The sequence below is a fragment of the Antennarius striatus genome, chromosome 8, assembly GCF_040054535.1.
Source record: "Antennarius striatus isolate MH-2024 chromosome 8, ASM4005453v1, whole genome shotgun sequence".
Classification (NCBI taxonomy): Eukaryota; Metazoa; Chordata; class Actinopteri; order Lophiiformes; family Antennariidae; genus Antennarius; species Antennarius striatus.
In genome coordinates, this window is record NC_090783.1 from 16899653 (window position 1) to 16911702 (window position 12050).

At 42.0% G+C, this 12050-nt stretch overlaps 1 protein-coding gene across 2 annotated transcripts; it reads right to left on the reverse strand.

The window, feature by feature from the left end:
- Positions 1-1089: 1089 nt before the first annotated feature.
- Positions 1090-5647, reverse strand: LOC137599816 (keratin, type I cytoskeletal 19-like). 2 transcript variants are annotated; one of them, XM_068320989.1, is made up of 8 exons: positions 5248-5647; positions 4877-4959; positions 4457-4613; positions 3854-4018; positions 3609-3734; positions 3294-3514; positions 3012-3040; positions 1090-1565 (listed from the first exon to the last, which is right to left on the reverse strand). In XM_068320989.1, the coding sequence occupies exons 1-8, from the start codon at positions 5593-5595 to the stop codon at positions 1540-1542; spliced, it is 1155 nt and encodes a 384-aa protein (XP_068177090.1). In that variant the 5' UTR covers positions 5596-5647; the 3' UTR covers positions 1090-1539. The 2 variants fall into 2 exon arrangements, with proteins under 2 accessions (XP_068177090.1, XP_068177089.1); XM_068320988.1 differs by lacking the exon at positions 1090-1565 and adding an exon at positions 1582-2930.
- Between the last annotated feature and the right edge of the window lie 6403 nt (positions 5648-12050).

The window sequence follows — 12050 nt, forward strand, 5'->3', positions numbered from 1 at the left end:
TCTCTCTCTCTCTCTCTCTCTCTCTCTCTCTCTCTCTCTCTCTCTCTCTCTCTCTCTCTCTCTCTCTCTCTCTCTCTCTCTCTCTCTCTCTCTCTCTCTCTCTCTCTCTCTCTCTCTCTCTCTCTCTCTCTCTCTCTCTCTCTCTGAATGGGAACGGCAGCCCTTCCTCCTCTTTTTGCAGTGGCGCACACGCTCATATTACAATCGGGATCCCACCATACACATCATCACACGCACGGATATTACTGTCCGCACGCACACACACACACACACACACACACACACACACACACACACACACACACGCACGTACACACCCTTGACACACAAAGTTCTGAAGTGTGAAGTGTTTGTGTGTGAGTGTGTGTGTGTGTGTGTGTGTGTGTGACGGCAGTGACCAACCTACGTGACGTCATCTTGAGTCACGCAGGGCCGTGAACACCACCAGGGTTCTGGTGGATTCAGCACCAGGGACAGCACCAACACCCTCCAGGACCGTCCACGGATTTCTTTCACAGAACATCACCGTGGGTGATCTTCCTCTTAATATATTTTAATTCTTTTTATATATACCTTAAGTAATTTTTTTTCCAAACAAATCACTATTATTGATCACTATCAATACGAAGTACCCCCCCACCACCACAACCCCCCCGTTTTCATTCAGATCCAGACTCCCGGGTCACACCAATCCGGTTCACTGGCATTCCTTTCCCCCCGATGACGTCATTCTGCCTGAGTGGCTGTGTCCATCCAGCAGATGGCATTCACACCGGCTCCTACCGAGCAGCTTCCGTTAAATGACGTCACCCGAGAAGGTGATTGTACCAGGGTGACGTCAGCATGCCGTGGCGCGGATCTTTAGTGTCAGTAAAGTCGTGACTAGACCGAGCAGCAAGAAACAAGCAAGAAGAAACATTTCTGCACAATTACTGACGTCACACGGGGAGCACACACGTCTCTTTGTGACGTCATTACGCTTCAATTCAACAGTCCCCTGATGTTGCGACCCTCTCCGTTATTAGTTTGATAATTATTCTAAGCTTGTGTTTCTTGAAGTATAAAAAAACACCACTGTTTAAAAGCAGATGATTTAATGGTTTATTCCGAGAAAACACTGGCTACTTTACATTTTTAAAAAATCTGTACATAGCCAGGGCACAAAGGCTAAGATAAAATAAAATAAAATAAGAAAAACCTGCACAGCAACATCTGTAAAGTAAATTTTCTCATATGTCTGTGTCCTGAGCAGATTTAAACACATTTTTTAAATTCTTACTCATAATTACTTGGTTGAACACCAGAAGTTGATTTCCTTCCAATAAGATGTCTTATTATACAGTATACCTATAGTATGTATACAAGCATTATCTCCAGGCTGACAATGATGCAGTACCTTAATAACAACAACAATACTCAGTACAGCACAAACCTCCACCAGAGCCCAACAGTCCTTTTTGATTTAAGTCAACCTCAATCCATATCCCGGAATTCTGTGGCCATCAGAATCAGAATGGATGCCTTCAGGGTTCTTCAGGGTTAAGGCATGTGAAAAAAGCTGGGTCCTACAATAATAATAATAATAATAATAATAATAAACCTTGACTTTAGTAAAGAAAACAAGATGAAAATTGTGTTTAATGAAATAAGTGGTGTTCCTTGAAAAATTGAAGTCAATCTATTTACAGTACGACACATTTGGGCTTTAAAACAACAGATATACACAGATATAAATTCTTTTTAATGGATGAATGATGATTTGTCTCCAAATCAGTCTGGAGTCTGACCTACCTTTTCCACTCAAAATGCTTTGTTAAAAATCAGCAATGATGCATTTGCTTTAATAGACATACAATTTATTGATTATACTGAGGTCCTTTAGATGGGTGAACACTACTCCTCCTCTCCTCCTTCACCTACTTTACGCTATTGGTCACTTGCTCCTTTGGTTCAACACATATTACGAGACCTTCGCGTCTTTCTTACTCTGATTTTACAGCAATGGAAAAAAAAAAGGGGGTACCTCAAGTTTCGTCCATATATCCCCTGTTGTTCTCTATTTGGATTAACGGCCTTTCTGTCTAAAGCATTCACATGCATACTACGCATCAAAACCTTCAGAAAGCATTATAGCGTGACTTAAATGCAGTTCAGAAATGGTTCATCCAGCCAATCTCCAGGGAAATTCTTCACCGTCATTTTCAATTTAAATCACCTTCAGAGGAGAGATTATATCTTTATTCTATTCTAACTGTAACACATATACTACACATAGTATTTATATTACATTTTATGTATGTGTGTTTGTATATCTTGTGTATCCTATAAGGGCTAGTGGGTGGGGGTGGGTGTAACCGTTTTTTGCTTGTGACGTGTGAATGTATTGATTCATGTGCTTCCTGTTAAAGACAAAACCAGAGCATCCATCCAATCCGTGAAGACCTTCATCGACAGCAGGTGCCTCTCTTCCTCTTTCACTCATGTTTTTCTCTCTGTAGTGATTTTTAAATCTAAAACGCTTCATGAAACATCTTTACCATTAGTAACATGGAATAAACATATGTTTTAACCTGTAAAACAATGTTTCATTAAAAACGTCTCCTGAAACACATGACATGTCTATCATAGCACGACTGTTTCACACTGACATGGATGGATGGAAGCTGGAGAAAAAATGTTCTTAAACACAAATGTGAAAAAAATGATTGTAAAGCTGACTCTATTTCATCCCACAGGAGGAAAGAAAGGCCTGGGGTAAGTTCCCTCAGAACAATCAAGAAGTCTCGCAGCGCCCCCTTGTGTCAACTTTTGGGATTTCATTTTCTTTCAAGCAGTCTACATCAACTCCTCGCGGCGAGACACCACTTGTCCATCAACAAGCTCTTCAGTCACCACCATCCTCCTCTGGGTTAGGAAGGGGTTAATCTCAGCTAAATTTTAAAAAAAAGTATCTATTTGTATGTTTAATTTTCACAAGTAAAAAAAAATGATAAAAGAAAAAGTGAACTTACCGCTGACTTGAGTCGTGCCAATAGTTGAACTAAAAGACAGACCAAAGCTACTATTCAGCATTTGACAAAGAGATAATAGGAGCATATAAAAAGGATTAACATTTGAGAAGGGGATCTACAGAAGAGTGGTATCATGTCATTTAACTGTAAAAACAAATAAAAATGTTTCTAATAATGTGAATCATCGTTTTGGCGTGACTGTGAAGCACGATTTTGTTTTTCTGAAATCAGACGAGATGAATCATAACTTCATGAAAACTCCTCTCTTTAGAATTTCCTCACCTAATATCCTCTCCATCCAGCAGTCTTCTGTACTCAGCGATTTCCATCTCCAGCTTGGTCTTGACATCAAGCAGCTCCTGGTAGGCTCTGGCCTGCCTGTCGATGTCCGCCTTCACCTTGGCGAGCTCGTTCTCCACGCCATTGACTATTACCTGGAGCTGGTTCATCTGCACATGGTAGCGGTTTTCTACTTCTTGGAGCTGGCCCTCCAACGCAGCTTTCTGCACCGGACAGAAAAAAAAAAAAAGGATTTTGTCTAAAGCATTCCAGGATTTTCTTCTTCTACGGATGAATGCATGTAGGACCTGAATTTACCAGGCTTAGTTGGGCCTGCAGCTCAATCTCAAGCCCCTGCAAGGTCCTCTTGAGCTCGTTGACCTCATTTTTAGAGATTTGAAGGTTCTCTACTTTGGATGCAACCTCCGTGTTAAAGTCATCAAACTGAAAGACATGAAATTGGACGTGAAAACAATGTTTGATAATGAAGTGAGACACGAGAAAATGTTCTAACAAAGGCAGGAGATGATTAAACATGAGTTCAAATGTTTAACTCATCTCACCTTCCCCTTGTACCAGGTCTCCGTTTCCTTTTGGTTCTTGCTAGCAATGCCTTCGTACTGATTTCTGATTTCATTCATGATGGAAAGCATATTTTCCTGAGGCTTGGTCTCTACTTCCACATTCACGGTCCTGGCATTAATTTCATCTTTCAAGGCCGCGGTCTCCTACAACAGAGTTAAATAACAGGTGAGGGAATGCACTGTGTCACAAAACACCGAGCGTCAAATTGAGACTAAACTACATTTGAAAGATGCAACATTGACACAAATTTGGCATGTTTGTGTACTTTCCTGTTAACAATGACCTAGAGGAGTGTCATCAGCAAATATTAAAAGCAACTGCATATCCTGTGACAGTTTTTGTATTAGAACATGTATTTTGGCAGCAGACAGAGGCAACACCTACACTGGGTACACAACTTGAAGGCAAAGCAGTCAAACCAAACTAGTTCCTCCTGTTTGTGTATGTAGATTCTAACAATCCAAAGGTAAAACCTTTAGCAAAGACTTCAATATACGGCTGTCTGTGTAGGTCCTCAGTCATCCAGGTCATGGTTATCCAAAAGCTGTTGAGTCGATCCACTGGACGGTAACTCTTATTACCTCTGCATGGTTCTTCTTCAGGTACACCAGCTCCTCCTTCAGACCTTCTACCTGCACCTCCAGGTCAGAACGGGACACTGTCAGGTCGTCCAGAACCTTTCTCAGTCCCACGATGTCCCCCTCCACTGACATACGTACCGCCAGCTCATTCTCATTCCTACCGAGAAAAAAGAGTACGTTTTTTACAATGCTTTACCCGCTGCAAAGCTGTAGCCATTAACAAAAAAAAAAAAAGAAGCTTCATCAAAACCAGTTCCACCAGTTTCATCTCTTTGTTGACCGTTACACGTCTGAGACACATACACCCGGACTAAAACACACGTCACATGATGGCACAATTTATTTGTCAAGTTCTAGTCTTAAAGCCTTTTTTCATTTCTTTTTACTTTGGATACAAACGGATACAACCTTTACACTCACTTGATTCTGAAGTCCTCCGCTGCTAATCTGGCATTGTCAATCTGCAGCATCAGCCCAGCATTGTCCATTGTGGCCATGTTGATCTACAAAGAAGAAAGAATAAGAAAGAATGATGCAGCCGATATTTTTTCATAACTGAAAAAAATACAGGATCAGCATTAAACATTTTTTAGGTGATATATAGAGATAAAAACCAAAGGTATCAAAAAACTTCAAAAATAGGCCAGGGGCCACAATAAATAAATGAGGACTCCTTATTTCACAAGAAATAAAAGCTGATTCTGAGGATTCTCGTCTGTGGAGGATTTTTAATTTAACAATTTAAGCGTCAATTTACAAAAGTACAATGACGGTCGTCACGTCTACCTCACCTTTCTGCGCAGGTCTTCGATAATAGCCTCATACTTGCTGTAGTCCTTGATGGTGGGGGCTTGGTTCTTGTACCACTCGTGGATCTGATTTTCCAGCTTCTGATTGGCTGACTCCAGAGAGCGCACTTTATCCAAATAGGTGGCCAGTCGGTCATTGAGGTTTTGCATGGCAGCTTTTTTGTTTTCATGAAGGCCAAATTTATTGGCATCCCCCTGGTCTAAGCCGGTGGCGAACGACACCCGGACGTTTTGCCCCCCCGCGCCGCCATAGACGCTCCTCCCGCGCCGGACGTTGGTGAAGGCGGTCAGAGAGGGCAGCGCGAAATCCGAGCGGAACAAGGTGCTCATGGTGACTTCTGTGGTGAAACAGGGGCAGCCGGGAAACCAAGCCTGGAGTGGTGTGGAGCGGAGCAGTGCCGCTGGGGCGGGTGGGAGTCCGACCTTATAGCCCCCCCCCCTCCTCCCCCCGCCCTGAGGTGGGTGGGGCCAGCAGGTGGAGGGGTCGGAGGCGTGGCTCACAGGGCGTGGCGGGTTCCGTTCAGGTGTGCTGATGGATGAAACGTGTCAAGTACTTTCAAATGTGCGTGAAATAGTGTTCGTTCAGGTTTATAACGAAGGTTTATAAGGGTTATATATGGCAGTTTATAACTGATTATAAGGATTTTATATTGTAAGTTTATGAGGATTATATAATTACTTTATAACTGATGGACGAAGAGAAGAACTTCGTAAAGTCGTTGCTTAAAGGATCTTTAAGTTTTTATTTTAGTATCACCACTTATCTCCTGTCTGTCTGTCCATCTGCCGGCCTGTCTGTCTGCCTGTCTGTCTGTCTATCTATCTGTCTGTCTTTTTGTCCATCTGTCTGTCCCTCTGTCCTTCTGTCTTGTCTGTCTGGCTTTATTCCTGTCTGACTGTTTGTCCTTCTGACTCACTCTGTCTGACTCACTGGGGGTGTTGCCCACTCCTGCCCCGTTTCCTGTGAAGGTGGAGTCACCCTGGAGTCTGACCAGGGCTGTGTCTGGACAGTTCTCTCTGGAGGTGAACCCTTTGGGGCGGCGGCCCTTGGCTCTGGTCCTGGAGATCCTCATGGATGACTGTTGACTTCTGAAGTGTTCCAGGTGGTGGTGGTGGGGATTCCTGCTGCATGATCCTGACCCAAGACCACGGCATCTACTCTACCCACTCAGAGTTGATTGGATCTCTGACCTGGTGGGGATGTACTACTGCTACTGGGAGTACGCCTGGACCTTTGATCAATGGGACAGGAAGTGATTTCATCAAGATCTGGGAGGCAGGCTGTGGAGGACGCCCCGACTCATGACCGGAAGTCGACACCAAGCCTACCAAGACAGAGAAAAACTTTAAACTCAGACAAAGTTAATGCATGACTAGATGATTGTGTGGAGATGCTTTGGTGACAGCTTCATGACTTGTTATGTTCTTACGACAGACAACATATGGTGTCTGTTGGTGTCTCCTCACTCGTTTTGTAATACTAACGACAAATCAGGAAATCTTTCTTTAATGATATTTTATGAACAATGCTCTCTCTCCCTCTCTCTCTCTCTCTCTCTCTCTCTCTCTCTCTCTCTCCCTCTCTCTCCCTCTTTCTCTCTCTCTTGGGGCGGCAGTGGCTCAGCGGTAGAGCAGAAGTCTTCAGACCAGACATCGCCCAGACATCGGTGGTTCGAATCCCACTCCCGCCAGACATCCTCGGAGTGTGAGCTGACAGTGGGAGGTGCCAGCTCACCTCCAGGCCACTGCCGAGGCGCCCTTGAGCAAGGCGCCGTCCCCCCCACAAGCTGCTCATTTGGGGCGCACCCCGAAGTCGCGACCCTTCACTCTGCCTCCCCATATACTAACAATTGTACTAAACGCATGCCTACAGGCCCCTAGTGTGTGTTGTGTTTGTTCAGGGGCCTGTACACAACTTTGTATGCATGGTTTGATACATATACGCATGTATAAAAGAGTGTAAGAGTGTAATTTCCCCGTAGGGGATCAATAAAGTTGTCTCTCTCTCTCTCTCTCTCTCTCTCTCTCTCTCTCTCTCTCTCTCTCTCTCTCCCACACACACACAGAGGGACTGCTCACATGTACTACCTGGTGGTTGTTGGTTCTCACTGCAGTTTCTAAGGCATTACTGCTGCAGCAGGATGTACAGATGACAGCTGTTACATCAGTAGGATTTGAATGATGCATTTTAATGATGTGGTTGATGTTGTTTGTTTCCAATGGCTTTTCTGTTAGCATGTGTTCATCCAAGCAGCTGCCTAATTCTTAAATGAATGAATTCTCAAAATGATTAAGTTCCAGTTCCTGTTGGTTATCATAAAGGCAATCATTTAACGAAGCTGAATTATTGGTACTTTCCTGTGTGGACTGTAATCTCTGTTTTGTTTTTTATTCATGAGAAATGCCAAATAACACACAGCCTGAAACACGAGTGAAACTAGCAAAGGAGATTAAATTAAGATTAAAATGACAAGGAAGATTAGTGTAAAACACAGGCTGGACTTTGTGGACATACCAACACAGGAGTAAAGGACCGCTGTTATCAGTCATTTTATAATAACAGTGGAACAAATGTTGTCTGTGGAATGCAAGTGGATCATTTATAGGAACGATCTGTTTTTTATCACTGCTGCCTGTAATTCAACGACAAGCATTTCTCAGGAGGTTATGGAGACCGAAGTGACCAAAAGCTACTTATTTTTATTAAGTGTACAGAATTATCATCCTAGAATCATCTCATTGCCATGCTGTCTCACCACCAGACATAAAACAGGTTGGATTAGCTTTATATATTCACTGTGATAAATAAATATCAGAACACAGTCCTGACTTGTCATTCCTGTTCCAGATAATCCTGTTTGCTCAGTGTGTCAGTCCCAGAGCATTTAAATGAGGCACCCTGTGGTGCTTTTCCATATAACAAGCAATGACCGGGATAATGTTGATCCAAAGTTCCCCATGACATTCATTTCAAAATAATTTAGATGGACCAAAAAAAATTTTTCTAAAATTTGTTGTTGAAGAAAAACCATCCCCGAGTTAAAGTAAATATATTGTAATTACAAAGTAGGAGTCAAACAACCCTGAGTGCTAGAAGAAGGCAATTTGTCTCCTGAAATGCTTGAACAATTTCATATTTGGCCCCTGAAATTCTTATAGCATCTTTGAAGTTTCTTGCCTAAACATCAGACGGGTCGTGTAGAGAGGATGACCTTATACCCTCCCGGTTCAGCTGTCACATCATTGACTGTCTGTGTGTTTCTGTCCAAGTGAGTGTCCCACCAAGAAGGTCACACTTAGGATTGGTCCAACAAAGCCTCCATCTTTATCTGCCCCCTGATCTGTGTCCCACTTAATCCCTGTGGTTTATCATTGGCTAGTGGACCCACTGGAGGATGGACCCATGTGGCCTGACCCCACTGGTGAAGGTCCAAGCACCAGGAAGTGAATCGTCTTCATAGGGGTTATCATGAGCCTCCCGTACTCCAGCCTGTCACCTCGGACTAATTTGCTTTGGGAGACTACTGAGGGCCCAGTACCCCTGACAGTACAGCACCTTGCATCATTTTGGGTACTCAACCCCTCCCCTCGGAAGCCATTTTCACACGGACATTAGTTTTTAGTAGCCCCACATGCATTCTTCAGGTAACTCACACTACCTAATAGTTATGGCAAAAGAAAAACAGATCAGGTGAAGGAGACGGCGCGCACAGCTCCAAAACTTGTATAGCGTAATGGGTGCACAGTAGTGGCAAAGATCAAAAAATCAGTTAAGCGGCACTCACAGATAAATACTTAAATAATTTATTATGGGCAAATTACGGATGCGATTCAGCAAACAGCCTTCATCAGCCTGAACAAGTACAATAGAACTGACATCCATCATAAACAGGTGAGGTCAGAATCAAGTACCAATCAGTACAGAGAACACATGATTAACAGAATTCATCTGTGTAAAAACCACCCTGACACAGCCTCTTCGAATGAGGAGGTACGTCAGAACAAACAATCAAATCTTATAAGGCAAGATATGTACAAGAGAAAAAGAATATATTTTTGAATCAATTTCAAAGCACTATAAAAACTACTATCCATCCATGTTCTGTGCAGATTGGACCATCAAAAATAACAGCAAAAAATTCATAGCACCAAATTATATTGAGGGACATAGCATGTAAAGGTAATACAAGGAGAATGGGTTAAGAGCTATAAGACTCTACCAGTAGAAAGTGACCTACATCTTTGTTAACAAAAGATAATTATAAATAGCAATAGAAAATTGGCAGAATAAATATGATCACCAGATACAAATAGTGACTCTAAATGTGTCCAGGGCAAATGGCATATAAATATAAATACAAGTCGAAGCCACCCTGATGTCACTTTGAATAATACATAGAATAATATACAAAAAATACATAATATTCACACTCCTGTCAAATGAATAAGAATAACTAAATGAAGACGGAACTACATGTAAAGCAGCATGGCCTAACTATTAGTTGTGTATAAGGGAACAATAGAGACTCATAAACACACTATACAGAATAGACGAACAGGGTAAGTAACCTCACAGTCAGAATGAGAATCACTGCTGTAGTGGGGTCCTCAAAGGATTATAAAAAACAACCCAACAGCAGTTCTTCGCTCAACCCTTTTGGATTCTCTGTTTGTAATGTATGAATCCAATAGGATTCCCTCTGTAACAGAAATCTGTCTCTGTCACCGCCCCTTTTAAAGGGCTGTATCATTTCTATGCCCTGAAATTTAAGGGAACAGACATCATGGCCAGAAGAATTAAAGTGCCTGGCCACGGGGGATCTTTCATCTTTATTCCTTATGTTCAGAAATCCTCATTTTTAATCCCCGTTTCATTTTCCCGATATATACTAAGCCACAAGGGCATTTCAAGAGGTAGACGACATATTTGGTTTTGCAAGAGATCCTATTTCTGATATGGAACTTCTTGCCAGTATGGGGATGTAGGAACACGTCTCCTCTAATCATGGCAATTACACTGAGCACAGTTCAAACAGGGAAAATTGCCTGAGGTAAATGAGATAGAAAATGCTGAGGTGGTGTATAGCAATCAGCTCTGACCAGGATATCTCTTAGGTTTCTGGCCTGCTTATTGGCAAAAATAGGCAAATCTTTAAAGGCATGACCCACTAGAGGGTCACTAGCTAAAATATGCCAATGTTTGGTTATACATTTTTTAATATCATTAGATATTTCTTTTTTTAAAAGAAAAACAGCCATCAGTTGTTACCTTCCTCTCAGAGACGAATCAACATCGACCAACAGTGACCTAAGTAACCTGCGGTAAATGTGAAGACTGTTATTTCACTTTCACTCCTTTGATAAAGACTCCTAGTTTGAAAAAGAGAAAGTGCACGAGAAAAAGATGAAAGACGTCTAAGCACCCACCCTGGAGGAGAGAAAAAGAGAAAGAATGTTAGGTCGCAGAGGTTAGGTAAGTGAGGGCACTGTTCTAAAGTTCAATGTTAATCTGAGTCATGTTTTAATATTCCTCTCTGCACCCTTTTCAAACAATTCATTATCTGCTTTTACCTGCAGCCCTCAGTTTTCTAATTGTAACACTTCCACCCATGACATTTGCCCTTTTTGTTAGAGTTCTTTGGGAGCAACACTCCACCTAAAAACAGCCTTGTTGACACTGTCAGTCAGCAGTAACAAAAAAAAAATTATTCACCCGACATTCTCAGATGACAGCAGCTTGAAATTCCCTGACAGGTGTTTCTTTAGAGAATTTAATCCAACATTAGCAATCTTCATCAAACAACAGATGGTTTCCTCTCTAAGAGGCTGCAGCGGTGTGTGTCGCTGTAACGTTTGTGTGTCTGTCGTGTGTTGTGTCGTCATTATTCAACCTGGCGCAGACCTTCCCCTCTTTTCTCCAAGTTCACTGACTTGCTGTTCTTTATGAGACATAATCTCTCCTAATTGCTGTCTTCCTCTCAGTCAGTCCACCTCGAGGTCTCTTTTTATGACCATATTAATACATTTAAAAGCTCTGGGAAGATGTCAGCAAAACCTGGAAAAACCAGCAGGCTCCACCTTCTCTGGAAGGCAGCTCGAGGGAATATTTGCACAATGGTCACGACAGACAACTGTGTCATCACTACTGTCTTTATCAGTAATCCCCACATCCGGCCCAATAATGACCGACAGAGGGATTACAAAGTAGTCAAAGTTGTAGTTTGTTAACAATTACATCTTTTTACAGAGAAACTGAACATAAATACAAAAACAAGTGGATACACATTCAATTTATCGCTCCCACCAGGGTGCTTGGTCACTACTTCTTGTTTTCAATTCATCCATTCGTGAAAAATTAACAAAAACCGTGAACTTTAAGAAATAACAAAAAATGCTGTGAAATGTAATTAAGTTAAATAAACATGACTTTAGCATCAATGAGTTCAATTATCATAATATGACTATAAAATAGTTTTTTTTCCCACAAACATGGTGTTTTCAAGGTGCGTGTAGCACAAAATGACAATGTGTCATATGTGCTCCACTGGCGATGGCGTATATACAGTCTGTTTCTAGTAATTACTGGAATTACTGTAAAAACTGAACAAAATAAAAAGCACAAAAATTCCCTTTTCATTTTTTCTTCAGTCATTTCTTCAGTCATTTCTTACTCTTACTGCACCTCCTGTTTCTACTGCAGACCCCGATTGACAACCTCATGCAACCACAACCACAACCTGAGACCTCATTCCATCTAGCCCACAGTACTATTTCTACTCACAACC

What these genes read in the sequence shown, in the direction of transcription:
- LOC137599816 (XM_068320988.1), bottom strand. Translation starts at nt 5,595, where the DNA reads ATGAGCACCTTGTTCCGCTCGGATTTCGCGCTGCCCTCTCTGACCGCC. An exon ending in TGAAGAAGAACCATGCAGAG is followed by an intron (nt 4,019 to 4,456) that starts GTAATAAGAGTT and finishes ACTCTGTTGTAG; the next exon opens with GAGACCGCGGCCTTGAAAGA. An exon ending in TGCAGGCCCAACTAAGCCTG is followed by an intron (nt 3,515 to 3,608) that starts GTAAATTCAGGT and finishes TGTCCGGTGCAG; the next exon opens with AAAGCTGCGTTGGAGGGCCA.